Source organism: Petaurus breviceps, unplaced genomic scaffold, assembly GCF_028583685.1.
Source record: "Petaurus breviceps papuanus isolate PSGF00001 unplaced genomic scaffold, PetGlider_PUasm1.0 90977, whole genome shotgun sequence".
NCBI lineage: Eukaryota > Metazoa > Chordata > Mammalia > Diprotodontia > Petauridae > Petaurus > Petaurus breviceps.
Window position 1 is genome coordinate 43571562 of NW_027187391.1, and position 27963 is coordinate 43599524.

The following is a 27963-nucleotide window of genomic DNA, read 5'->3' on the forward strand; positions in this document are numbered from 1 at the left end:
CTAAGTGCTACAAAGACAAGTAAAAGATAGGGCACTCCCTGTCCTCAAGGAGCTCACAACACGGTAAACAACATGCAAACAACTATGTACAAAGAAGACAAGACTTATACACGACAAACTGGAGATAATTTCAGAGGGAAGATACTGACATTAAGGGGATCAGGAATGGCTTCTTGAACAAGGTGGGGTTTTAACTGAAACTTGAAAAAAGGCAGGGAAACCGGGAGGTGGAGATGAAGAGGTTTAAGCATTCAAGTATGAGTGACAGCCACGAAAATGCCCAGTGTCAGGTGACAGAATGTCCTGCTCAAGGAATAGCAAGGAGGCCAGTGTCACTGGATGGTAGATAATATGGAGGGTAGTAAGGTAAAAGAGGGCTGGAAAGGTAGGAGGAAGTCAGGTTATGAAGGATTTCAAAAGCCAAATAGAGATTTTACATTTGATGCTGGAGGACATAGGAGTCACTGGAGTTTATTGAACAGGGGCATGGCATGTTCAGATCTATATTTTAGGAATATCACTTAAGTTTTTATTATATATATATATATTATATATGATATCTGCTGTGTATACACAGAAATAGCACTGCGAATTAGAAAAATCATAAACACAAATATTACCCCAAATGAAAGGTAAGGGACCCTTTGTGCTAGAGATCTATTTCTTAAATGGCAAAGAGTCCTTTCTAAAATTGGTTTGGAGACCTAGATTTAAATTATGCCACTGGAAAGAATTAAAGCTGACCACAACAATCTGTGGTGCTGATTAAGCCTTCTTAGCATACAAAGCACAAAACCCACAGACTTGCAAATAATTATACAGCATATTTTCAGAAAAAACAATCTTTTTTTTCTGCACAGAAAGTCAGTAGATTTTAAACCTAATAACAGTAGCACTTTTATCAGTTCTGACATTGAATACAATGTCTAACTTTTGTGATTAAATTTCCTTATGGGAAAAATAAGAAGAAAAACGCTTCTCTGAAAAGCATTTTATTCAAGACACCAAACCACAGTACAGTATTCTCTCAGATACAATGTATGTGTGTGTTTGTGTGTGTGTATAAAATGTGTCTGACTGACATGTCTTTGGAAAATTGGATATATTTTTTAAAAAGGATATTAGTGGCTGTTTTGCAATTCTTGTTCCTTTTGCTCCTGAAAAGTGTTATTATATTTAATTTTGCATGAATTTCCTCTGTACCAATGATTTATGTTCACAAACACCACACTTATAAAGTATAAGGGACTGAGAGTGGGAAAAACTGAAGTTCTCCACTATTAGGCCGAAGACTCTGGATGACTGCCCTACCAACATCAATCCTGCCCCTGCCATGGAGACAAGAAATAAGTCACATTCTGTCCTTGTTCAGTAATAGGCTTTTCCTAGAAACAGACTACAAATCAATGCTGTTTTAGAAAAAGATCACTAACAAAATACCTTTTGAAGCTTGGTAATCTATCCTGAAACTTCTTCATCCAGGTCAGCTGGAGGAAGATCACAAGTGTACACACCTCCAGCAATTCACAGACGATGCAGCTTTCTTTACAATCCTTCTTTTCATGAAGTCTGAGATCTTTCTTTATTCACTAGTTTAAAGGGACACAGTAGTTTCATAGACCCTTGCCTAACAACTAGAAAAAAGAACATGAGTAACCCTTTACTACAATGGGTAGCAGAAATTTAATAATTTTAATTTAATAAATACCACTATAATGGCTAGCTCTCTATAACAAGGCTATTTGCCTGTTTTGGTCACATCCTATATTTTTATTGTGATAATGTAGCTGGAAAAAAACTTTATGGAACAAGAAAGCTTATATGACGGCTGCATTCAAAAATCTGTTCATTATATAGTTAATCTCTTTCATAAAATTTATTTAATCAAACAAGACAGTAATTTCTAAGGGCTTAGCACAGTGCCTGGTACATAGTAGGTGCTTAATAAATGCTTATTCTTTTCCCCTTTAATGAAGATGCCTTTTTGGTGAGGTATTTATGTATGGAACTTAACATATTAATGTATACTCCACAAAAGTTCAAAGATAGGGAAAAAATCCATATTTATCAAAATATTCCTAGCAGTACTTTTTTATAGAAGGAAAAAAGTAGAAACAAAATGGTGCCCAGTGATTGCATAATATTTGCGGTATATGAATGTAACGGAATAAAAGGATTTGTTCTGTGAAGTTTGGATTCGGTCAAAGGGCCACACTTGAGGACTTAGAGGGCCACATGTAGTCTCGAGGTTGCAGGCTCCCCAGACCTGGAATTGTTCACTGTGATGAACATATAAGAGGCATAGTGGTATGGTAGAAAGAGCACTGGATTTGGAGTTAAAGAACCTACTTTCAAATCTCAGCTTTGCTATTTACTGCAAGACCTTTAGGAAATCTTAACCTATCTAGTCCTGTTTCCTTACTTTGAAGAATGAGAGGGTTGGATTAAATGACTTTAAAGTTTCTTGTGTATGAGTTCAAAGAAACAAGAGAAGACTTGTATGAATGGATGCAAAGTGAATGAAATAAACAAAAACAGAAGAAAACATACTTGACTACAAAAAAGGCAAAGGAAAATAACACTAAAAATTAGTCAAACTCATCACAATAACCAACGTTGGTGCTAGAGAACAGGTCAATATTCTCTTTGGAAGAGAGGCGGGGGACTGTGGGTAAGTAATGCTGCATGCAAAATATTTCTATAGCGCAGAGGGAAAGGAACAAACATTGATTAAGCACTTAACCATGTATCATGTGTAATGCTTTACAAATATCTCATGTGATCCTCATGACAATCTTAGGAAGTTTGTCCTATTATTATCCCCATTTTACAGCTAAAGAAACTGAGGCAGAGGTTAAATGATTTGCACAGGATCACAAAGTGATCAGGTCTTCCTGACTCCAGGTCCAGCTCTTTATCCACTGTGACACCTACTAGGTCCACTTTGCTTAGCTATCTTCCTTGTAGGGGAGGATTTAATAAGGAGATAGAATGGACTGGAAAATAACTATGATGTTAAAAAAAAAGCAGACATAAAACTAAAAAATTTCAAGCAATGTTGAATATATATATGTATATATTTTTAGTAACGGAAATTTAGAATTGCATAGAGGCGATGTGTATGTACATATATAGTTCATTATTTTGGGGTGAGGTGGGGTATAGAAGGTTTCTTCTACCCTAGAATTGTTATACTTTGGCAAAGATGGTGAAGGACAATTACAGGCAGTTTCAGTGATTGAGTTAGTTTGTGTGATGCCTGATGGGAACTTGACTATGGGGCAAAGAGGGCTGGGTTAGGAAAAGCAAAGGGTTGAGGCTCCCCTGGGTGGCAGCCTATCTTTTAGTGAAGGGAGAGGGGAACGTCTTCACTGAATTCCCTAGGTGCTCCACTGGTATTCTTTTTACTTGGATAATCCCTAAAGTTTCTTCCATTCTAAATTCCATTATAATCCTTTTAAAAGGATACATACAAGTATTAAATTGTATTCACATTAAATATCAATGGATGTATTTTTAAAAAATAAATAACCATACCTTAACAAATATTTTGGGGACATCCTATTTTGACCTTTATGTAACAAAAAGAAACCAAAAGAAGAAAGTTAGATGAAAACAGAGCTAAAGAAATAAGTGAAGAATGGAACTAAGGATATACTTGATTGCTTTTCTCATTTTTCTGGTGCTTCTAAGTGGTAGGAAATTTTATTTTTATTTTCATTATATGCTAAAGGTGCTATGGTACCCTTAAAAGCTTTTTTATCTCATAGAGACTATTATGCTCCAAAGATATAGTACTCATCTAGTATAACATTTAACATTGCAAATTTGCCGTATTTTCAGCTTACCTGCTATTAGTCGCCCTTAGACGGTACTTCTTTAGTTACAGCTGAATAGTGTTCCTGGAAGATCCATTAGTAGACTATTTACACTGTATTAGCAATGGCAGCTGGTACATATTGGGCCAAGGTGAGCACTCCCTCATCTCTCATGGCCACCATGCCTCTTTCTCCCCCAGCCCCACTTTGGATTCTCCCAGCACATCAAAAACAAACAAATAAGTAACAGCACAGGAACATTTCTTATTTAGCATTTTTAATTTATCAAAGTTTACTCCCAACCACTTCTGGTGAATTCCTCTCCAATTAAAATTACATTCTCAGTAAGAAAACAGAACTAAAAGATCTCAAAGTAAACCATCCAAATTCAGCGAATTCTGTAAAACATCTATACTCCCTCCCCCATGATTAAGTGGAAAGTGAATAGTTGCCCAAACCCTCCAACTTTAAGTTCTAAACCAATAAAAAGGCTTGAGAATGAAGGCTGATTTACAGTCTAATTAAAAAAATGTACTTTTAAAAATCCCAATATCAGAATATACACTATTACCTGATGCTTGAAAGACTGGAGTATTCTTGTCTTAGTAACAAAGATGAGGCTTCCTTGGGCTGATGAGTTGTTTTTTTTTAATCTGCTTTGGGGAAAAAGAAGAGAAAAGAAAAAAAAAGGAAAAAGGGGAAAAAAACCTAACTTCAACCTAGCATTTTATTTAGGTAAATGGAGATTCTGTGAATCCATTCACTTACCAACTACTTGTGAATTTCCACTGGGCAGACAAGACCAGCTGAGAAGTTGCTATAGCAACACTTGTACACTGAACATTTTACTGCTCTTAGGCAGAGAAGGAAATTTGCTACTTTGCCATAAGGGTGGAGTCAGAGGTAGTGAGAGGTAACTCTCAGATATATAAGGCATTTCCAGAGGATCACAGGATGTTAGAGCTGGAAAATATCCTAAAGCAACATGATCAAACATTTCTCTATTTTCCTGTTTAAGGGAGGGAATTGCTATAAATTTATCCATAAGCTATTACTAAAAACATGTAGATCTGCACTTTATGATTATAACTACTGTATATTAATCAAATTCATACTGCCATAAGTATACATGGAATGCTGTAGTTAGGTGGCATAGTTAACAGGGTGCTGGATTCAAACACAGGTCTTGCTGCTCCAGAAACTTATGGGCTGTGGGACACTGGGCAGGTCATCTTCTTTCAGCTTCAGTTTTCACCATTTATAAAAATTGGGCTAACAATACCACCTTCCTCACAGGGTTATTGGGAAGTTCAAATGAAATTTTATTTATACACACACATAAACACACATAAATACATTAGGGGACACAGTCTTTTTTTTCTTTCAAAAATTTTTTATTATTTATCTGAAATACAAAATGGAAAGCACTTTGAAGATCTTAAAGTGCTATATAAATGCTGCCTGTTACTATTATTGTGGTTAGAAGTGGCACTTACCTAGTTCAATGCCCTCACTAAAAATAAAGTTCTATGTCCTTCAACTATATCACACTACCAGAAAACAAACACTGAAAACTACATTAAGTACACATGGGTCTATTTGGAGAGGCAGGACCACATGGTGGAAAAGAACACTGCACCTGGAGTCAGAGGAATAGATTCAAGTCTTGGTATTAACATTCATTACACATGCTACCTTAGGGACTCAGTCCCTCTCTGACTTCACAAAAATAAGGAGGCTGGACTAGATGACTTTTAAGGCCCCTTTCAGCTCTAAATCCATGAATCTATGAGTAAAGTTCATACAAAGGCCTGGGCCCTTGAAAAAAGGAAGGCAAAAAGAGAAGGCACTCTGGTATGGACAATGTTAATTAGAGGTGGTTTCATAAAATGCTTACTATGTGCTAGACATGGTACAAATGTAATAACATGTGGAGTGGAGGGGTTATAGGATCATAAGATGATTTAGAGATGGAAAGGACTTTAGAGGCCATCAAATACAATCTCATTTTACAGATGAGGAAACTGAGGCTAGAGAGCTTAAGTGACCTGCCTGGTTCTTCCTGACTCCAAGTCCAAAGCTCTAGCCACTGAGCCATGTTGCCTCTTGGATCTTCCAAGGGCTTATTACCTGTTGGGAGTTATTGTCAAACATGAAAAAACTATCCTATTTATTTTCCTACAGGAAAATATCATCCAGGGCAATTGCATATAACAGAGTTCTTTGTTCTCAATTAGCTCGCATGACAATGTATAGCAAATTTTTTTGCCACAGCCAGAGTGAATTATTTTTTTTTAAAGCAATTGGAGTTAAATAACTTGCTCAAGGTTACATGGCCAGTTATTTCTGGGTGTGCTGCTAAGTATCAGAGCTTGGATTCGATCCCAGGTCATCCCGACTCTGGGGCCAGTGCTCTTACTCACTGAGCTACCTGGCCGCCCCTAAGCAATTGAGGTTAAGTAACTTGCTCAAGGTTACACAGCCAGGTGTTTCTGGGTGGGTGCTAAGTGTCTGAATCTGGATTCAATCCCAGGTCATCTTGACTCTGGGGCCAGTGCTCTTACTTGCTGTGCCCCTGGCCACCCCCAGAGTGAATTCTAATTCCGCTTTCCCCTGGATACTACTCATCTTCCTCTTTCCTTTTGCGTACAATTCCTTGGGAATAACTTTCCCTAGATCCTTAATTCTGACCCTCATATAACCCCAGCCAATGTACTTGGGGGATGTGGACTCACTAAAAATGAAAATTTTGAAAGAACAGGAACAATGAGTAAAAGGATTATTTTCATGAAATAAGAGGGATAAGGATTAGATTTATGATTTTATAGGGAATTCCTGGATGAGGAAATCCTGAAGCACCTTTTTTGCAACTTATAATCTTAGAGGTGTGCCTAGCACCCTGAGAGGTGAAGTGATTTTTCCAGAATGACATAGTCAGAATATGCCAAAGGTGAGACCTGAACCCAGATCTTTCTGGTTCTCTATCTACTACACAACTGCCTCTGCTTTATGAAATTCAAAACAAAATCAAATCAGAAGCAAAAGAAATGGGTGCTTACTAAATATTCCCATATAGGAAGAAAACTATGTGAGATTAGAAAAAAAAATTCTGATGAAGACTTGGAGGGAATGACTTAAAAACAGATACTTATTATATTGAAATAAATTAAATTACAATTAAGTTTATTTGGTTATATTGATATTCCAGCTTAAGTCTTAAATAAAACATCGATTTAAAGCAATAAAAGTTGCAGAGGGGGATTAGAGCAAAGATATTTATAAAGTAGAAACATAGGTAGAGAAGGGAAGCTTCTGTAGTTGCATCATAATACTGTCTCAAGGCTAGACAAGTTGGGGTTTAGAAATCGTCAATTTTTGAAGACATTGGGTAGAGTGAGTAGTTTAAGAAGGGAGGGACCACAGGTTGGAGCTAGAAGGAACCTCATAGGTTATCTAGACTCTAATTTTAAGAGATGAGGAAACAGGCTCAAGGACACTAAGTGATTAACCTAAGGTACTTGGGGCAACAGGTGCTAAAAGTAGCAAAAGTGAAATTCAAATCACTGAAATGACTGGGAAAGATTTCATGGAAGAGGTGTGATTTGTGTTGGGTTTGGAAACTGGGTAGGATTTGGACTATAGGTCAGAGATGAAAGAGGAACATTTCAAGATCATGGAATAATATAAGCAAAATTAATGAGGCAGAATGTTATTAAGTAAAGAATGTTATGTTGTGAAAACAGTGAACAGACTTCAAGTAAAGATGTGATCGGGGTTACTTATGGAGATCATTACATTTTAATCTAGTTTCTTCTTCTTAAAAACAGATTAATTCATAGACCTAATATGAAGTTGAAGAGAAGCCCCAATTCCATTCCCCTCAAGATTAGAGATTTTAAAATTCCTTACTCAAGAATGAATTTTGCCAGTACTGTTTCTAAAATTTAGTTCTAGCCATGTCCAAAAATAAATAATTCTTCTAAAATGTGATGAAATCATGCCAGGATATTTCAATGAATAAGAAAAAGAAAACATTTAGTTTTGGGAATTCCTAGCAAGTCACCCAGCATTAATTTTTAAAAATACTACAATTTAATACAGGCATGAAACATAATTAGAAAATTCTTAAAAGTTACATTAAATTAAAATCACTTCAGACAATTAAAAATTCCCAATGATCAGTCAGGTTCATTGAAATGGAATTTTACACCATTGCACTACTGTTCCCACTTGACGTCATCTTTCCTCAATGTCATTCGAATCTTTTGGAAACATTTTTGCCGCATTTGACAGCTGCAGTTTTCCTGTGGAAGCTTAGTCTTATTTGTGCCCCTTCTGGTGACCACCATGACTGGTACATTCTTTGTTCCTTTATGGTTTTCATCTTCTGGCTCACTGCTGAATACTTCACTCTTTGAATTTTGAGACTTCTGTTGTAGTTTATTTACCTTGGGAGGAAAAAAAAAAAAACCACAAGCTTTTCAACATTGTAGTTAACAAGATAGCAAGAAATCTTAAAATAGTTGGGTGAGGCTTTTTCTTTGCCAAGTGAATATCTGAAATAAAAGGAACATATATTGATAGTTTAGTTGAATTGGATAAGTGCCTACTATATTGCCTAGTGCTGTAAGCTATACAAAAAAAGGGCTGCTGACAATCTTATTAAAGGAGATGAGACATATAAACATGAAACGAAGAATGCCACAAAAAATAATAATTATCAACAAGTGAGACTCTTCATGACAATTCTACTCTAAACCACCAAATTTAGATGACAACAACCTAGTACCTATCTGAAGGGCCTCGATGAAGAAGTGTCAATGGTATTAAAAAAGATGAAATTGTTAAGAACACCTAACCCTGGGACAAAATGTATAGAACATCATATTGAAGGTGACATGATATTAAGGGCATTTGGGGGTCAATCTTCAACACATTTCAAAGAGAGTAAGATTCCAAAAGAATGGAAAATATTATAAACAAATGCTTTTACAAAAGGCAACAGGGAAGACATCAACAGTTACTGGATCATATGCAAGGTTTTACCATGTCTAAAAAGTCTTTATGAGGATAGCTTATGTATTTTTTAAGGGTACTTTGAAGAAAATATAAGAAGGAATCAGGCAGGCTTTCACAGATGATTTTCTATAGCAGACCATATGTTTATGGTTATACAATCGAGAGGTGATGAGGATAGAAGATATAGCTATGCCTATCATTTATTGATTTTTCAAAAGCATTTGACTTGGTACAACAAAACACAGCCTTAAAAGGTCTTTTCAAATAAGATGTCTCTCCTGGAAATGTTAAAATCATACACACCTGAGAGGAACTTAACTACAGAGATAACTTTGGTCAATAATATGCCAAATATTGACATCAAATGGGATGTAAATCAGGGAAATAGATATGCTTATGTAAAGACATGGCTAATCTAACAGAAATCTTAAGAAAAGAAAGCTTCTCTGCAGACCACAAGGATGCCTCAAATGATATTTGCATGGAATACTGGAATACTACAAATCTTCCTCAGTGAGGTCCACTTCAAGACATCAATCAAATCATCTAGACTGGAAAAGTTAAAGATATGAAAAATGAAAAATGGACCACCTCCAATCCATGTAAAAGGGGACTCTGAACAAACTTTGGAGTTACAGAACCCACAAAATGACACAGAGAAACTAACTTCCCGCTGAGGACAGCCCGGTAGGAATTGGCCAGCACAGCACTTAGCTAGGAGCTGAGCCCAGCTCCATGCCGAGGTTTTAGCCCTAGGGCAGGCCTGACCAGCTGCTGGCTGGAGGGACTCCAGATCACCAGCAGCTGTGGCAATCCAGAATTATCAACACATAGATGCTAAGGACAAAGTGAGAGGTCAGTGCAGTGTGGACTTTGGGACCCAGTAGCTGGGAGTGCATCGGCTTTTGCCCGTGGGGCGAGAAGCCGCTGAGGGCTGTGGCACAGCTGCCAGGTGGCAGCTTCAACTCCTGGCCTGCAGACTGTAGGGGGACCAAGTGACCAGTCTGAGGGGTAATCACTCTTGCTTTAACCTGCTTGGATCTGGATTGCGGTCTAGGTCCTGGGGTGTGTGACCAGGTTGCCAAAGCGTGTGGAGGCTTCAGAGAGGGCACCCAAATAATACCTTCGGCAATTGACAAAACCCCAGCATTTGGGACGAAGCTCCCCTGTCTGGTAGCAGAGTCCTACTCTGGCAAAAAGCCCAAAGTCAAGTAATTGAGTGGCAACATGACCAGGCAATGGAAGCAAAGCAAACAGAAGAAGCCAACATTAGACTCCTATTTTGGGGACAAAAAGCATCAAAACACGGAACAGGAAGAAGACAGTGAAGTCAGAACTCCTGCACCAAAAGCTTCAAAGGAAAATACGAGCTGGTTATAGGCCATAGAGGACCTTAAGAAGCAGATAAGAGAAGTGGAGGAATAATTGGGAAGAGAAATAAGAACAATGCAAGAAAATTATGAAATGAGTCAACAGCCTGACTGAGGAAAAAAAACACCTTAAAAAATAGACTAAATCAAATGGCAAAAGAGGCTCAAAAAAGGCAATGATGAGGAGAAGAATGCCTTAAAAAGCCAAATTTGCCAGATGGAAAAAGAATGTCAAAAGCTCAATGAGGAGAATCATTGCTTCAGAATTAGATTGGAGCAAATGGAAGCTAGTGACTTTATGAGAAATAAAGATATTATTAAACAGATCCAAACAAATTAAAAAAATAGAAGGCAATATGAAATATCTCATTGGGAAAACCACTGACATGGAAAATAGATCCAGGAGAGATAATTTAAAAATTATTGAACTACCAGAAAGCCATGATCAATGAAAGAACCTGAAATACAGACCTAGAAGAGGTACTACTGGGCCAAAGGGTATGAACAATTTTATAGCCCTTTGGGCACAATCCTAAATTGCTCTCCAGAACAGTGGGATCAGTTCATCACTCCACCAATAATGCATTAGTATTCTAATTTTCCCACATCTCTAGCATTTATCATTTTCCTGTTTTGTCATGTTAGCCAATCTGATAGGTGTGATGTGGTACCTCAAAGTTGTTTTGATTTGTATTTCTCTAATCAATAGTGATTTAGAACATTTTTTCATATGACTATAGATAGCTTTAATTTCTTCCTCTGAAAACTGTCTGTTCATATCCTTTGACCATTTATCAAATAGGGAATGACTTGTATTTTTATAAATTTGATTCAGTTCTCTACATATTTTAGAAATGAGGCCTTTATCAGAGACAATGGTTGTAAAAACTATTTCCCAGCTTTCTGTTCATGAAAACAAATTTTATCCTAATATGACTTCAGCAAAACTGAATACACAATTAAACCTTTCTTGAAAAAAATTTTAAGTAAATATGTAGAAAATATAAGTTTTATTTATATCATCTTAAATTGTTATATAGGAGGTGAGTATTAAATTTTAATGAAAGAAAATGATAAAAAGAAGTTGTTGACTCTTCCACTTTCACTACCTGCTGCCTCTAAATACTGCCATTAATAGATTCTTATCCAGTAGTCACAAGGGCAAATGCCTCCTTTTGCTCAAGTTTTCTTTAAAGAGTATTGTTTGACATTTCTTTTAGGTATAGAACTTTTATAGCTAGCACCAGAAATATCACTGAATCTACTAATATAGACTTTTTACTAAAAGCATTAAAGAAAAACTTACATGATCTTGATATTTCTTCAGTTTGCATATTTGCTCCCCTTTCATTTCCATTTTTCTAGCTAAACATTCCAGTTCACATTCTATTTCTTCATTAACTGAAAGACTTGGACTCTCCTGTACTTGCTTCAAAAGTTCTTGGTGTTCACTAGGAGAGAAAAGCAAATATTACAAATGTCTCTACTCATGATATATGCTTTTGGTATATTTCTCAAAAACAGTTTCACAAAAGTCATGTAATTCCCAAGTTACATACCAATATTTTAAAAAGTCAAGATTTTCTCTTTAGCATTGTAGTTTCTTTAATACTGATGTACAAAGCTTGGCTTTTAAGTTTTCTGAATTTTACTGACTTATCAATCTCTTGTTCTGCCTTTCAAAAATCCTTTATATTTAAATGTTCCATTAAAAACCTTAGATTAGGAATTCCTGATATAGTGACAATGAAGCTGTCAACTCTATAATTGTTTGCCTAGGAAAATTCCAGAACACTTTTAACATGTGGTTTAAAATGCTGACAAAGGGACTAGTTTCAATTTCTATTTTAAGCTTAAGACTTGTTAGCTCTCAAAGAGCTGTGGTAGACCAGTCCTGACAGGAATGTCAATTCTGTACCATTATTCAAATTTGTCAATTATAGCATCTTACATACTCTGGGTACTTCTAAGTCTTAAACTCTGATAACAGATGAACCATGGGCTATAAGAAGTATGTGCATTTTGGGGCACCTAATGAAATCACAATTCCAAAAGGGAAATGTTCCTTGTAGTGTCTTTTGTGGGATAAAACAAAATATTATAAATTACCAGAACTTGATGTTTATAAAGAAAATTTTAGCTATTAGTCCAAAAAAGGGAAAAAAAGAAATATGTTCGACTAGCTATTCATTTAAGAAAAAACAAGTTAAATGTTTAGTCATATTCAATCTATAATTTTAAGAAAGCTGTCAGATAAATCTAATAAAACATTATTAGACTCTGTGATACAATATCTTTGAAATAACTCTTCAAAATAAGTAATTCTTTAATGCCAAATAAATTTTATATTAAGTCCAAAGAAGGAATGCAAAAAAATCTATAAGGAACGTTATCCCCAGAAAAGCAAACATCCAAAAACTTTGTCACCTCTCTTTCAGAAAATAAACACTCTAGAGCATACTTACATACTCATTTGGTCGAGTTCATCTTGCATAGTCATCACTAGGTCAGTCAAACTATCACCAATTGAAGTGGATTTACTAGAATAAGAGGATGTGGGTCTGCATCGGACAGTTCTTTTACTAATAGCCCTGCGTTCAGGTGCTTCGGGGCATGCCTGAAGGGAAGGTGAGTTGCCATGTTTCGTCATATTCAGGATGGTTTGCACACTTGCATTCACAAAATGACTCTCATTGGCAGACTTAAAAGGGAAAACAAAGCTAAAGACAATTGCAAATGACGGATACTTTAAAATAGCATTTATTTGGTTAAATTAGGACAGTCTTTAAAAAAAAATAGTATCATTTTTTTCTTACCTTTCCAATGGCACCAAACTTTGAATGAGTCTGGTGAAGTCCTCTCTTTGAACTTTTTTTTTCCTGAACAATAGTAAAATATAAATAGGAATCCTTTATAAAAAATATTGCTCATGTATGTTTCACTGATAGAACTTTTTTTTTCAGGGAAACTGCATTTTGACAAGAGACCATTTCACAAATACCTGTGTCATAATGAAAAGACAGCAAAATGTTTCTGATCCTGTTTTGCTACTTTTTAAAGGTGCTTCATTATGGCATGGTCACCAGTCCACAGGTTCTCCAAAGCCATGTTAGTGGAATATAAGTTCTGATAGATTCTTTCATCCTGGAAATGCTTTGAGTATAGTCTCAATGATAAAATGTATCTGCCCCATGAAGGAATGTTAGGTAAGTATGGAATAGACTCATAAACAGTATTGTGGTACAGTGTAAAGAACAAAGGATTTGGAGTGAAGAGGATATGAGTGCAAAATGTCATTTCAGATACTTACTAGGTGTGTCACTTAACTTCTTAGCCTCAGTTTACTTATCTGTAATGGACAATAATAGCAACTACCTCACAGGGTTATTGCAAGAAACAAATAAGATAATATATATAAGGCACTCTGCAAAACTTAAAGCATTATATAAATGCTAATTATAGCCATCAATGATTAATTCTTTGGCCATCATAACCAAGAAAGAAAAATAAAAAATTGTCTTTACTCCTGCAAGGTCCTCTCTCTTCAGCAGTGGTAATGAAATAGGAAGAATAAAGGGTAAGATTCATACAGTTTTCAGATATCTGCAAACATAATTAAATCTGAGATTTTTGACAGCAGCTAGTAAAATCAACATGCTACTAAAAGAACTGAATTCTACTAATACTGATATCCTTGGGATAAATGAAACCAGGAGATAAAAAACAGCTGCAGCCAAATGAAATGGTAGCTCACAAGTTTTCCTTGGAGAAGCAAATAAAAGGACTGGTGGAGTTGATCTTATTGTATATACAAAGGCAATGGGATATCATTTCATGAGTCTCTTGGTAATGATGCCTTGCAGGACTCACAAAAGAGTCTAAATAAAAAAGAGTACCATGAAGATAATTTCAGCTTCTGTACCAATATTAGGTGCAAAGGAAGATGAGGTAGAGAAATTCTCAAAAATAGACAAAGGGAAGGGAAGTAAAAACAACTGGATTTGGTTAAGGATCAAGAAGCAAAACAGATCAAAAGCTCATAGACTTATTAGCCTCATGCCTATAAATTACGAATATGGTCATCAAGAAGAAGAGTCAGAGGATGCTAGATAGGACAAACCCTAAACAGCATTTAAAAAAAAAAATCAATGAACTTTAACATGGGAAAGAACCAGTTACCAATGTAGGAATAATTTCTGAATTGTCTGAATTGCCTACTGACTTATTAAGGTGAAGATAAAAAACAAGAAACAATAACTAAAAACCAAATAGGACAAAACAATAGATGGTGTGAAACTAATAGAACTACTAACTGATATATTTAAATGAGCTGTTGATGCAAAACAAAAAAAAAAAGTCTAGACTTGCAAGTTAGCAAGACCTGAGTTTCAATCCTATCTATTTAACTATGAGCAAGTCACTTGATTCCTCTTCAGTCAGTTTCCTCATCTGGAAAACTGGGAATAATAATAACATAGATAATATATGTAAAACACTTGCAAATTTTAAGGTATTATATAAATGCTAGCTATTATCATCAGCATGGACTGCCATAATTTTTTATGTAAGTTTAGCCAATATAAAGTAACTGTAATAACAAGGAGTCAAAAAGCATTGTAACCACTGCAGTCAGCAAACATCCAACCTCTTACCAAGCAGAGAGACAAAGATAAGGGGAATTCTTGTTCAAAACAGAACTCAGTTTCAAAGCCTTATCGAAGAAGATGGAAGCTAATGAACAGTGCTACCTTATAAAAACCCTGCCTAGTGGGAGGAAGAAAAAGGAATTAGCAGAAAGCTTGGTTCAAGTCCCAATTAAGCTAGATATTTTCTCTTTTTTTGGACAGGTAAAGGCAAGGCAATTGAGGTTAAGTGACTTGCCCAAGGTCACACAGCTAGTTTAAGGCTATATTTTTGCAATAGCATTTAAGGCTAAAACTGGAAGGACAACAAAGAAATGAAAAAAGGAGGTTTTTACATTATTTCTAAAACAAATTTTTCTGTGTGATGGCAATTATTATATTATATTAATAATTAATATATTATTTCAGGAATCTAATATATAAAAAATTAGGAACTAGAAATGGCGTTAAGGAAAACTAAGACAGGAAGATCAACTGGACGAGATCAAGTATATATGGAAGAAATCCATGCTGGAGGTAACACTATTTTGAAGATGGTGGGCAATCAGTTTTTAATCTTTAGGTTATTGAACAATTCAAAAGGGGTGTTGTTACACCTATGAAAAGATGATTAAGAGGGCATGAAAAATTATGGATTTACAAGCAGACCTTGTTATTTCTAACGATCTACAATGGCAACTAGACAATGAAATGAGTCCTAAATGGAGCAGCAGTACAGTAAGTTGAACTGCATCAGGAAAATTGCCAGCACTTTCAACTACCCTAAGTTGCTTTTTGAAACACAATTCTATCTTTTATTTTTGCTTTTTTTTTTGGAAGGCAATTGAGGTTAAGTAACTTGCCAAGGTCACATGGCTAGCTTTTGTGTTAAGTGTCTGAGGTCAGATTTGAACTCAGGTCCTCCTGACTCCTGGGCGAGTGCTCTATTCACTGTGCCACCTAGCAGGCCCGAGCACAATACTATCTTCATAGCAAATTCTTCTGATGATGCTATATGACTGTGACTTGTGGAACACCATAGTCTCTGAGGGGTCCAAAGCATGAATGAAAATATAAACTCTTCTGTTTAGCTTTTAAAGCTCTTCATAACTTATCACCAACCTATCTTTCCAGGCTGAATGTGTATTATTTTCTCTCCTACATCCTGACAACCTGCCAAAATGGCCCTTTTGGTATTCCTCATATCTGACAATTCATCTGCCTCTGGGCCTTTGTTATGGCTGACCCTCATGCCTAGAATAGCCTCCCTTTTCACCTTCATCTCACAGAATTCTTTTCTTCCTTCCATATACATCTTAAGTATCATCTCCTACAAGAAGTTTTTCCTTATCTTCTCAACCAACCTCTCAAATCACCTTATATTCTTTTCATATTTATTCTTTATATACATATATATATATATATATATATATACTTATTGTCTCCCCAGTTAGAATGTAAACTTATTGTGGGTTCAGATTGTTTCATTCAGGGTATTTGTATCTTTAGCAACTAGTACACCTAGAACAACACTCAGAGCATAGTTTGTGTTTAATGAATACTTATTGTATGATTGCTGACTTCAAGGTTGGCTTTCTAACTACTATATTGGTGTTTTTTGCCTTGTACATAGTAGACACATAAAATGTGTTGAATGGAAAGAACACTAAAAGGCAATAAACCTTGGGATGAATAGAACAGATAATGTTGGCAGCAAATTATTAAAGGCAAAACACATACACACACACACATAAACCCATTCTGTTTAAGCAGTAAGCTATAAAAATGGAAAGTGGCATGTAATGTGAATCACATTCATTCTATATGGGTCGTTTTGCTTAATTATTTTTTGTGAATGTACTTTCAGGAGTTTGTTTGAATGTTTGTTGGAGAAGTATCCTCAGTGTCAGAAAAAAAATTACGTTAAGATAAAAAGAGATTAGAAAGTCCAATAAGGTACTGAACTGTAATTCTTAAAAAAAAAAAATCTCAATGAGAGTAAAGTCAAGTAAAGAATAAATACTTATTCGTTCACACCAGAGTTGTATACACATTAGACCTTGTAATTGTAGAGAGAATACTAATAGAAAAGCAAAATGCCATTGTAAATTCGTAAGATAAAAGGAAATTGTATTTTCTCTTAATTTTGATTAAGCAGTCAAAAATGACAATTAATTCCTTATCAAGTATTCCTTAAAATTAAACAAAACATCTCATGACTTGAAATCTATAAAGCTATAAACATAGAAACAACAGAATGTTATCAAATACTAGCATGTTGCCAATTACACACCTACATTTTTTAGGTAAATGTTTATACTGTTACCTTTGCAGGTTTCTTTTTCTTGGTTTGTTGTGAAGGTAGAACTGAAGACATTAAAATTCTATTGATCTCAAGTCCAGTTTGAAGCTGCATCAATAATCATAATAATGATTTGCTACAAGTTTCTTCAAAAATATTATGAGATCAGATCCTCATTTATATTTATAAAAATGGATATCAATAAACTGCTTTATCACAATTTCAAATGATTAAACTGATTTTAGAAATAGGAAAGAAATGTACATACAATACTCTTCATTAGTTTAAAAAAGACATTACATTTCTTGTTCATCTCTAACATTTTGAGTTTATAAGACAAAACAGCATTATTAATATTTATTTGTCAAATAAAACGGAAATTATCTACCCTAAGAGCTGTTTTGGGTAATGTCTTCAACAGAAAATCTGTATTACATTACACATTCTTTGTTGATTATTTTGTTGTTACACAAACTATTATTTTTAAAAGAAGAGGAAGAAATAAGTATTCTTATTTTATCTCAATAATGGAACAGAAAGTATATAATCAAACATATACATCTGAGGGTCAGAATGTGTAGCTATTTATTTTACCTGAGCAGCACTGTCTTGAATTAGCTTACGCTGATGTTCTTCCTCAATAATTTTTTGCTCTAAATGTTTAATCTTTTCCTGTAAAAGAAAATGACTGAGTTACACAGAAAAATCACATATTTTTTGTTCTCTATTCAGATAAAACTAAATCAATTCCAAGGACATGGGACCTTTTTAATTATAACAAGTTAAAGCAAACAGTAAGAAAAAGGAATGAAGAATTGCCAAGATTATTTTTGTTGGGTTTCTTCCTGTGCCTTCTTTACTTGTTATTACATATGATAACAAAGGGCTATGAGAGAGAAAGAGAGAGAGACACTTAAAGATTTGTTTTAACTTACTAATTTCCAGGTACCAACTAGAAAGCTAAAAATCTTGGGAGTATTCAAATTATGAATGATCAAGTCTAACTATTCTAGGACCTCACTATTTCAGTCAGGGCCCCAACAAACCATTATAGTCAACTTATCAATGCATAGCATTGTGTTAGGTACAGTTGGGGATATAAGAGAGGCATAACATAGAGTCCTTTCCTTTTACATGGAGAGACAAGATTAAAAGACATGTCATGATTTCAAGAACAATGAAATAATTAAAATGTTAAAAACCAACCACTTATTAAACACTTACTATATTAAAATATGAAGGTAGATATTTGAAGAGATAAAAACTTTAACACAAAACATGATCCTTTCCCTCATGGAGCTTATAGTCTAGCAAGGGAAATATGAAACATATACAAATTACATACAAACCAAATAACATAGCATAAAAATAACAAATGAGGGGCTTTCTGAAGTTTGAGGAGGTGAAAGAAAGCCAGGACAAAGATTTATAAGTAAGTTAGTATTTGAACTAGACTTAAAAGATAGGTTAAAACTTTTAACTGATGGATAAGACATACTAATATTGGGAAAAGTAGGGGCAAAGGCAGTAAAATGCAAGATGTATGTAGGAAAAATAAGCATATAATGTTGAGCTATGGTAACAAATTAAGTGAAATAAACACTTAAAAAAGGAAGATATCACTGAGGGGTAGAGAAGGTCTTCAAGAAGGATAGATAGGTTCTGACAGGATCTTGAAGGATGGGTGGGATTTGGATAGATGGGGAGAACTGAGTTATTATGCTTATAGGTCTGACTTTCCTTCCAGTGAAAAAGAGATAATAAACACTCTTCAGAATTCTTAATCACATTAGCTATCAAACGGAAATACTCTGCCATCTTAGGAGGAATAAATGCCAAAATTAAAATTCCACACTCATGCAATCACAGAGCACATTAGCTTTTATCTTTGCAGACAGAATTCATGTGTAGATTACCAAATTACAAATGGAGTTTGATAAATTTAATATAATCCTCACTATACATTTACTTTCAATACCAATTATGCTAAACACCAAGATTTACTCTTCACATTGACACTTCAAAGAAACAAGCAGAAGCTTACCTCAGCTGTCTTCTGAGTAGTTGTTAACCTGACACATTCTTTTTCTAAGACTTCAAGTTTTTCAAGTTTTGCATTCAGCTGCATCTGATCCTGACTCTTTTCCCACTGAAGCTAGAAAAAAATAAAAACAAAAATTGAAATCTGCCACTAATGGCGATGGCTCAGCAATCACAATTTTGGAGCAGCCAGAGTACATCGACTGGGGAATGGCTTAAATAAACTGTTACATGAACGTAACAGAATACTTACTACATTGTAAGAAATAATGAATGTGATAAATATAGAGAAGCATAGATGAACTAACAGAGAGTAAAGTAAGCAGAATGAAGAAAACAAAGTACATGACAACTACAACAATGTGAATGGAAAGCACCACACACAAAAAATTAAAAGTGAATATGGCAAAATTATAAAGATCAAGTATGACATAAGAGATATGACAGGAGACCCCCAAGCCACTCGTTTATAAAGATGGGAGATCCACAGTTGTATACTGTATATGTTTCTGGACTTTTTCAACATACTGATTGTGCTGATTTTTTCCCTTTTCTTTTTCATCTTTAAAAATACTAATTGTTATAGGGGCGGCTAGGTGGCCCAGTGAATAGAGCACTGGCCCTGGAGTCAGGAGGACCTAAGTTCAAATGCGGCCTCAGACATGGAACACTTACTAGCCATGTGACATTGGGCAAGTCACTTAACCCCAAATGCCCCACCTTCTCCCCTCCAAAAAGCAAAGCAAAAAAAAAAAATTACTATTTGTTATATAAGATGGGATAGAAAGAGGGAAGGATACTGGGGAAAATTATGAGGATGTAAAAAATGAAAGGTATCAAAAACTTATTTTTTAAAAATCATCTGTTTGCTTTAGTAAATGTAACACACGTGTTACGTTATTCTAAGAAACAAAATCTTATTTCTTTTCGTTAGAGGTAGATATGTTACTGCAAAAATCATTTATATAAAATTAATAATTCATGTCTTAGATGATGCCACATACATTCATTCACCCAGTCCTTTACAATGGCCAAACTGCCTCCCCCCAAACCAAAAAAACTCAATATAATTGTCAGAGAAGGGATCTATAAAATAGAGTATTTTAAGAAGAAAGATGATATGAAAGAATGCTGAATTTAGAAGGCAGAATTTTCTCTTTTCAAAAAGTCAGATGTTTGGAATGTTAGGGTCAACCCCAGTGCTGAAAGCTCACATGTTTTAAGAATATATTTTTTAAACTTTGATTTAAACAGGTTTGAATCATGGCTCTGGAGAGGTCCATTCCTTATGTCCATTTTTTACCCATCCCTGTATCTATCTGGGACTTTCCTCACCTTTATAAGGGGTACCCACCAGTAATTCAGGAATCTCTACTTATCCCACCTGTATCTTAAAATCAGCCTGGTCAGAAATACATTTATTCTCTGTCCCACTAAAAACTGCTCCTCGTTCTGAGTTAACTATTATTTCTATTTGTCACATCATCATTTGCCCTTTTTCATATATTTTACCTCTAATGGTTAATTAACTTTTCCCTATTCTTCACCTGAAAAACAAACCATTTTTCTTTCAAATCTTCTTGTTTCCACCTGTAATGCCATGCTCAAGCAGCTTTCCAGAGGAATGCTACTGTGAACAGCTTTTAAGGTTCTGATTACACAGTATAGGGAACACTCTATTTATTCCATAACAAATCAAAGCAAAACATCCACAGAAAATCAAGGTACGGCATTCACAATCTTACAACTTATCAATTACTAAGTAAAATCACAATATAGTCTCAAAGTACAATAGTCAAAGTCTTCCCTCATGGGGTAAAGTCTTCCACTCTTAGGGCATTCTTAAATTAACTCAATCAGTCACTTATTCAGCAATCAATTACTAAGCATCATACACAAAACCCTTTACCCCTAAGTCACTAGTAAACTATAATTTCATCATTACTCAGTACCCAGGGAGAGGTCTTTTCATCTTGACTTGGGGCCTGTTCTCAGATTCCCTGGATCCCCTTCCATGGTCCCAGATTCTACCTGAATTCACCAGACTGTCACCTGGGTTCAGTGGCAGACTGCTCCCAGTTCCTTGTCCAGCTCTCTGGGTAGGTCCTGCACCACACTGAAGTTCACAGGGTCTGATCCATGTCAGATCCTTCACAATTTCTGCTCCAGGGAATTCAAGGCTCAACTAAGCTTGGGCAAACAAAGTCTCAGCATCCCAGTCATGCTTCCTCAGTCACCTGGGCTCCTGGCCTGTCTCTGGGCTACTAGGCTCCTGTTCAGAAGAAGCTTCACCATCACAAGTTGTCAGGAAATTCTGGTTCAGTTCTCCATTCTCTCTTCTGTAGCTGCTCTGCCACCAGATGCTGGTCCCAAGAAATTCTGACTGTGCCTCTCTGGGGCTTTTCTTATATACACAGCATTAGCTACTTCCTGTTTCAGCAAACCCCTTCCTGTTATGTCAGCAACAGGAGACAGGAGTTCGTTCATACCTTCTGTTTCCCCAACAGAGGCTAGATCAATTACTAAGTGCTAAGTACCTGCTGTCTTAGCCAACACAAAGGGATCTTCAAATTCAAATTAAGTTACCTTTACACCACCAAGGTGATGATTTTGAATACAGCCCCTATTATCCCTAGTCCAGGGGCTGGCAAACAATGGCCCAGGGTCAAACTGCCTGCTTGTTATCATATGGTAATTGAGCTAAGAATGTTTTCCCTCCTTTGGTATCTGGAAAGTACAGAATACAAAAAACATAAAAAGTAAGTAGAAAAGATGGAAGGATCTATAATACTGAGAAGAAGGATAGTCCTATAAGAACAGTATTTTTTTTCCACAGCGTTTTATTTATTTACTCATTCATTCATTTATTTTTAGTTTTCAACATTTATTTCCACAAGATTTTGAGTTACAAATTTTTTCCCTGTCTTTCCCCTACCCTCACCAGAAGATAGCAAGCCTACTGAGAACCCCTTCCCCCAATCTGCTCTCTCCTATATCCTCCCCATCCCCCTTTTTTTTCTAGTAGCAAGACGGATTTTTATACCCCAGTGCCTTGTATATCTTATTTCCCAGTTGCATGTAAAAAACAATTTTTCAAAACTTTTTAAATTTTTTTTAATCAAATGCTTTATTAACTTCTAGTTTACATTATTCATTTCCACAAGATTTTGAGTTACAAATTTTCTCCCCGTTTTTCCCTTACCCACCACCCCAAAATAGTGATCCCACTGGATATCCCCTCCCTCCAATCTGCTCTGTCCCATATCTTCTCCCATACTTCCTCCGATTTTCCAGTAGGGCACAGTGGATCTCTATGCCCCAGTGCCTGTATATTTTATTTCCCAGTTACATGTAAAATAGTATTAATAATAGTGTATATGTATATATTTTTTAAAATATTTGATTTTAAAACTTTGAATTCCAGATTTATTCTCTTCCTCCCTTGTCACCCACCCTTACTTAAACGTTTGTTTTTAAAACTTTGATTTCCAGGTTCTTTCCCTTCTTCCCTGTTCATCCACCCCCACCAGAAAGATAAGCAATTCAATATAGGTTGTACATATGTAGTTACGCAAAATGTTTCCATAGTAGTTATATTGTAAAAGACTAACTATATTTCCCTCCATCCTATCCCTCCTCCCACTTACTCTATTTTCTACTTTGAACCAAGAACAGTATTAATAATACTAAAACTCAGAATGATCTGAGGCTGGTGATAAGGACAAGAAAGGATTTAAAAAAAAACAATCTAAACCAAAAAACCCCAACAACCTATATTGAGGAAAAGATGCACAAATACAAGGAATGGATGTGACAGGGAAACCTGACAACAATGAAAACACAGAGCTTCTCAAATCTTGTTTTACTTCTCTATTCTCTGCACCCAATACAAGAGAACAGAAATTGCTATCAGAATGTTTTAGCAAGGATAAGAAGTAAGAGCACCTAGTTACCCTTAATAAATTAAGACATTAAGATGAACTACATCCCCAGGAAGAACTGGCAAATGTGACTCCTTAGATACTATCAATACTATCTGAAAGATCACAGGAAATGGGAGAATAGGTACAGTGGGACAGGAGAAAGGGAAAAGTTTCACTTTCCAAAACATGGAAGAAAACAAAGTCTGCATAACAAAGAAAGAAGGAACTACAAAGAGCCAACAAGACTTTTACTACTCTGGCCAGTAACAGAGTTGGGAACAACATAAATGTATGTTGACTGAGGGCTAAGGATAAACAAACTGTGGTATATGAACATAATGAATATTAAGCACTGTACGAAACAATGAATGAAGAGAAGCACAGGGAGACTTAAATAAATGGAAGCAAAGTGAAGTAAGCACAACGATGGAAATGGAAAGAACAACAAAAAACAATAAAAACTGAATGCTGTGAAATTATACTGATAAGCTTGGCCCCAAAGAAGAGCACTACCTTTCCTTTTTTTGGCAAAAGTGGGGGACTAAGGAAGTGAAGCACTGTATAAAGTTATCCCCTCCACATCACGACTTTCCCCGTGGTTTCAATATATCAAGGGTCAGTATAAGAAATTTAAATAGGAATTTTTAGGGAGTTTCGCAGAAGCAGACGACATGTGAAGGCTAGCAGACAGAGATAAAGTTCAGAAACCCAGAAATGCACAAAATACAAGTAAAGTATTGTATAATATCAATGCATTTTATCTTTTAGTACCATAATTTTTTCTGGTATGAAGAAAATGCCAAAAAATTTTATGTGGATTTTCCAGATTGCTGGCACACTGCACTCCCTAACTCCCATGATGTGGAAGGGATGACTGTATAATGTTGGACTTGATTAATATTTTGGTTATTTTTGCTGAACTGGATTTTTTTTTCTTTGTAAAAATCTTAGTTATAAGGAAGAGTTCCATGGAAGAGAGAGGATGGAGGTATACAATTGAGAAATGAAGCTTATGTAAAATAAACCCAAAAGAATGTGAATAAAAATGACAGATAAAATGCTAAACTAGCCTTATGGATTTTTGATAGGGCAACTAAACTTACAGAGAAGAGGAATGTTATACTTTGTTTAGACATTAGGAAAGCATTTGATAAAGTATCTTATACTATTTTTATGGAAAAGATGGACTAAATGGTATTACAATTAGGTAGATTCAGAATTGGTTGAGCTGGTATGTTAAAAAAAAAAATTTCTGGTTCAATGTCAATTGGGCAAGTGGGCTTCAGTGTAATACTCTCCAGGATGTGTCCTTGACCCTGTGATGTTTAACACTTTCATCAATGACTTGGATAAAGAAAGAGATAGCATACTCATTAAATTTGCAGATGTCACAAATCTGGGAGGGGAGGCTGACACATTAGATAACAAGCAGATACCCAAAAAGATTTTGGCAGGTTAGAATATTAGGCTGAATTTAGTAAGATATAATTTAACAGAGATAAATGTAAAGGCTGACACTAGTTATTAAGGAAAAAAAAAACAAGTCTAAGATAAGGGAGGTATGGTTGGGTTGTCTTCAGAAATAGTGGTTTCCCTCTCATTGGAGGTCTTTGTTTCAGACTGGATAGTCCACTTGTAGGGGCATCATAGTAGGGATTCCATTCAGGTATGAGTTGGATTAGATGGCCTTTAAGATCCCTTATAACTTTTAAATTACATGACTGGTAATGTACCAAAATGACAGTGGAAATGAGGTGTAGCTTTAGGAGTCTGAACTCTTTTCTGTTATCATTGTTTATATAAAATAGATGTACCTGTTGTTGTTCTAGGGAAAAATTCTTTTCCTGTTCTGCATTCAAAACCATTTTCTTTGTGAGTTCCAGTTGTTTCTCTAGAATAGAACAGCGGGTCTGGGCAGCACTGAGCTGTGCACTTATATCTATGAAAAAGAGAAAGAAGCAAATAAGTAGTAGGTATTCCATTCTTAAATTTAACTTAAGAGATTTCAACTTTCCTTATAAGTGGAATCATGTGACTATCATAGTAATTTTCAACGAAAATTATACCAGTGAGGCCAACACAATGGCTGATTTACATAAGAAATGGATTATTACTCCTTGGGTGTACTACGGAAACCATTAAGTAGTTTATTGTAGGATATGTGTTGTCCTTGGTATATAATGATGAAGATGTTGCTTATGAACCATTAAAAAGATGTTCCCCCCAAAACGTGATTAATTTGCAATTATTTGCAGGTTATTTTGCTCCATACCACTTTTGATCTATACCTACATGCCTGCTATAGGCTACTTTTCTAGTCTGTGGACATGGAATGGATCAAAATTAATTATTCTAAATATAGATAAGAATGACTCTGGTCCAAATACTAAGCATTAACCAAATAAGCTACACAGACACGAAAAACAATGATGCTACATAACACAACGAAAAGAATACTGGATTCAAGACTCTTAAATTTTAGTTCTCCCTCTACCACTAATTAGCAGTGCGACTTCTGAGCAAGTCACTTACCTGCCATGACCTATTATCAATGTTGATAAGAGGGGGTAAGACAAAATCATTGAAACAGTAATAACCTTTCTGTTTCTGAAAATTATTGGACTACCTCACCTTTTCTCTGATTTATCAGCTCTTGGTGTGCCAGGTCTCGTTCATTATTTTCATTCTGCAAGGCTTTTTTATATAACGCAGCTTCTCGGGAAAGGGTATTCAGGTTATCTGCAGCTTGTGTCCTCTCTAATTCTAGTTGATGAATCTTATCCTGAAGAGTTTTCAAGGCCAACAAAAGAGCTATTGGGGAAAAAAAACCCATAAACTTAACTGTATAATTGAGGGTTTTTTTAATGGCAGTATTGTGCTATTTTTTAAAGAAAAGAGTGGCATACTATTTACCAAGTAATTACCAAGTTAACAAAAGATTTCAAATGTTATACTCCCAAACAAGTTCTGTGCATTGCTTATTTTTAATAATATGTAAAAAAACTTATCTCTAATATCATAAATATTAGTAATTTTAAGAGTTATTGTACAATTGCATTAATAAGAAAATTTGGAAAATATGCTATGATCCCAGGAAGGAAAAAGCTGACACAACAGACTTAGACACTTAGTTTAGAATCTACAAACTCAATTTTCAATCAATTAATCAATGAAAATTTAAGTGGCTACTATTTTCCAGGCATTGTACTAACTAACCAGTGGGGATACAAAAAGAAGTGAAAGACAGTCCTCGCCCTCAAGGAGCTCAAAATCTAATGGGGGAGACAACAAACAACAAACAAATATGTACAAACAAGGTATATACAGGATAAATAGGAAATAACTAACAGATACTAGAATTAAGATATGTTGGGAAAGGTTACTTTAAAAAATAGATTTTAGCTGGCATTTAAAGGATGAGAGAGAGCGCATTCCAGGCATGGGGAACAATAGCAAGGAATTCTTATGCCTTATTCCCTGCCATGTACTCATAATCCACTGACACTGGCCTCCCACCTGCCTCATGAATAAGATCCTCCACCTCTTGGCTCCAAACATTTTCTCTGGCTGTCCCCCATGCCTGGAAGAATCTTCCTTCTTAACTCCACCTACTGGCTTTCTTAACTTCCCATTTTTTACAGAAAGCCTTTCCTAATTCCTCATAATTTTAGTGCCTTTCCCTGCTGTTTCCTACTTTTCCTGTATATAGCTTGCTTTACATGTTGTCCCTTCTATTAGATTGTGAGTTCCTTTAGGGTTGGGGCTGTCTTTTGCCTCCTTTTGTATCCCCTACCTCTTAGCACAGTGCCTGGCATGTAGTAGGTACTTAAAAATATTTACTGATTGAAGGAGACCAGGGTCACTAGACCAAAGAGTACACAAGAGTGGAGAGTAAGATGAAAGAAGACTGAAAAGGTAGAAAAGGGGACTAGGTTATGAAGGGCTTTGAATGCCAAATAGAGGAATTTTGTATTTAAACCTGGAGGCAATAGGAAGCCACTAGAGTTTATTAAGTGTGTGTGTGGAGGGAGGGTGACATGGTCAGACTTTGTTTAGGAAAATCATTTTAGTGATTGAAGGGTGTGGATTGCAGCGGGAAGGAATTTAAGGCAGGCAGACCCACAAGCAGGTTACTGTAATAGTCAAGTAGTGAGGTGATAAGGTCTGTCCCCAGAGTGATGGTAGTGTCACAAAAGAGAAAGGGACATATCTGAAAAATGTTACAAAGGTAAAACTGACAGAGCTTAGCAAGAGTTTGAATAATTCAGATGTGTTGTTTCCCAAGTGCTTGAAGAGCATGTTAACCAATCAACCAATAAACATTTGTTGAGTACCTATTATGCAAGGTACCTTACTAAGCTGTCATACTTTTGTACAAAAAGTTTACCATACAACTGGCATTTGATGACAGGTTTTGGTTCTTCGGGAGAAAAAGTATTGTCATATGATTGGAATTAATCTAATTGAGGGCAAGGACTGTATCATTTTTACATTTACATTCTCAGTGACTTACATGGTACTTGGAACACAGTAGATGTTTAATAAATGCTTGTTGACTTGTTAAAAAGTAATCTCCTTTTAGACAGTAATTTAGGTAGATACCGTGTTTCCCCGATAATAAGACCTATCCTGAAAATAAGCCCTCCCCTTACTGTGTAAGATTCCTCTAAAATAAGCCCTCCCCCGAAAATAAGCCCTATTGAGATTGCTACTGTAGTGAAGGTGATCCCCTGCGCTACACGCTACATTACGGTACCCTCTGTACGCATCGTCCCCCCCCCCGTGAAACGCACGACGCGCTCCGAGCTGCATCCAATCAGAGCTGCAGCAGTGAGCGCGTCATCCTGTTCTTCCCCAGTAATTTGCTTG

At 35.7% G+C, this 27963-nt stretch overlaps 1 protein-coding gene across 6 annotated transcripts in view; it reads right to left on the reverse strand.

Annotated features, from left to right (window-relative positions):
* Nucleotides 1–5190: 5190 nt before the first annotated feature.
* CEP57L1 (centrosomal protein 57 like 1) overlaps nt 5191–27963 on the reverse strand; it is a 63072-nt gene continuing 40299 nt past the window's right edge. Inside the window, exons 3-11 of one of the 6 annotated variants that reach the window (XM_069077088.1) lie at nt 25726–25905; nt 24909–25033; nt 19176–19286; nt 17726–17803; nt 17156–17239; nt 13024–13086; nt 12673–12908; nt 11514–11658; nt 5191–8266 (exon numbers count right to left, since the gene is read on the reverse strand). In XM_069077088.1, coding sequence (XP_068933189.1) covers nt 8036–8266; nt 11514–11658; nt 12673–12908; nt 13024–13086; nt 17156–17239; nt 17726–17803; nt 19176–19286; nt 24909–25033; nt 25726–25905 — 1253 coding nt within the window. In that variant the 3' untranslated portion in view covers nt 5191–8035. Of the gene's footprint in view, nt 8267–11513; nt 11659–12672; nt 12909–13023; nt 13087–17143; nt 17240–17725; nt 17804–19175; nt 19287–24908; nt 25034–25725; nt 25906–27963 lie in introns of those variants that run through there. The other 5 variants (XM_069077089.1, XM_069077090.1, XM_069077092.1 and 2 more) reach the window with 5 other exon arrangements.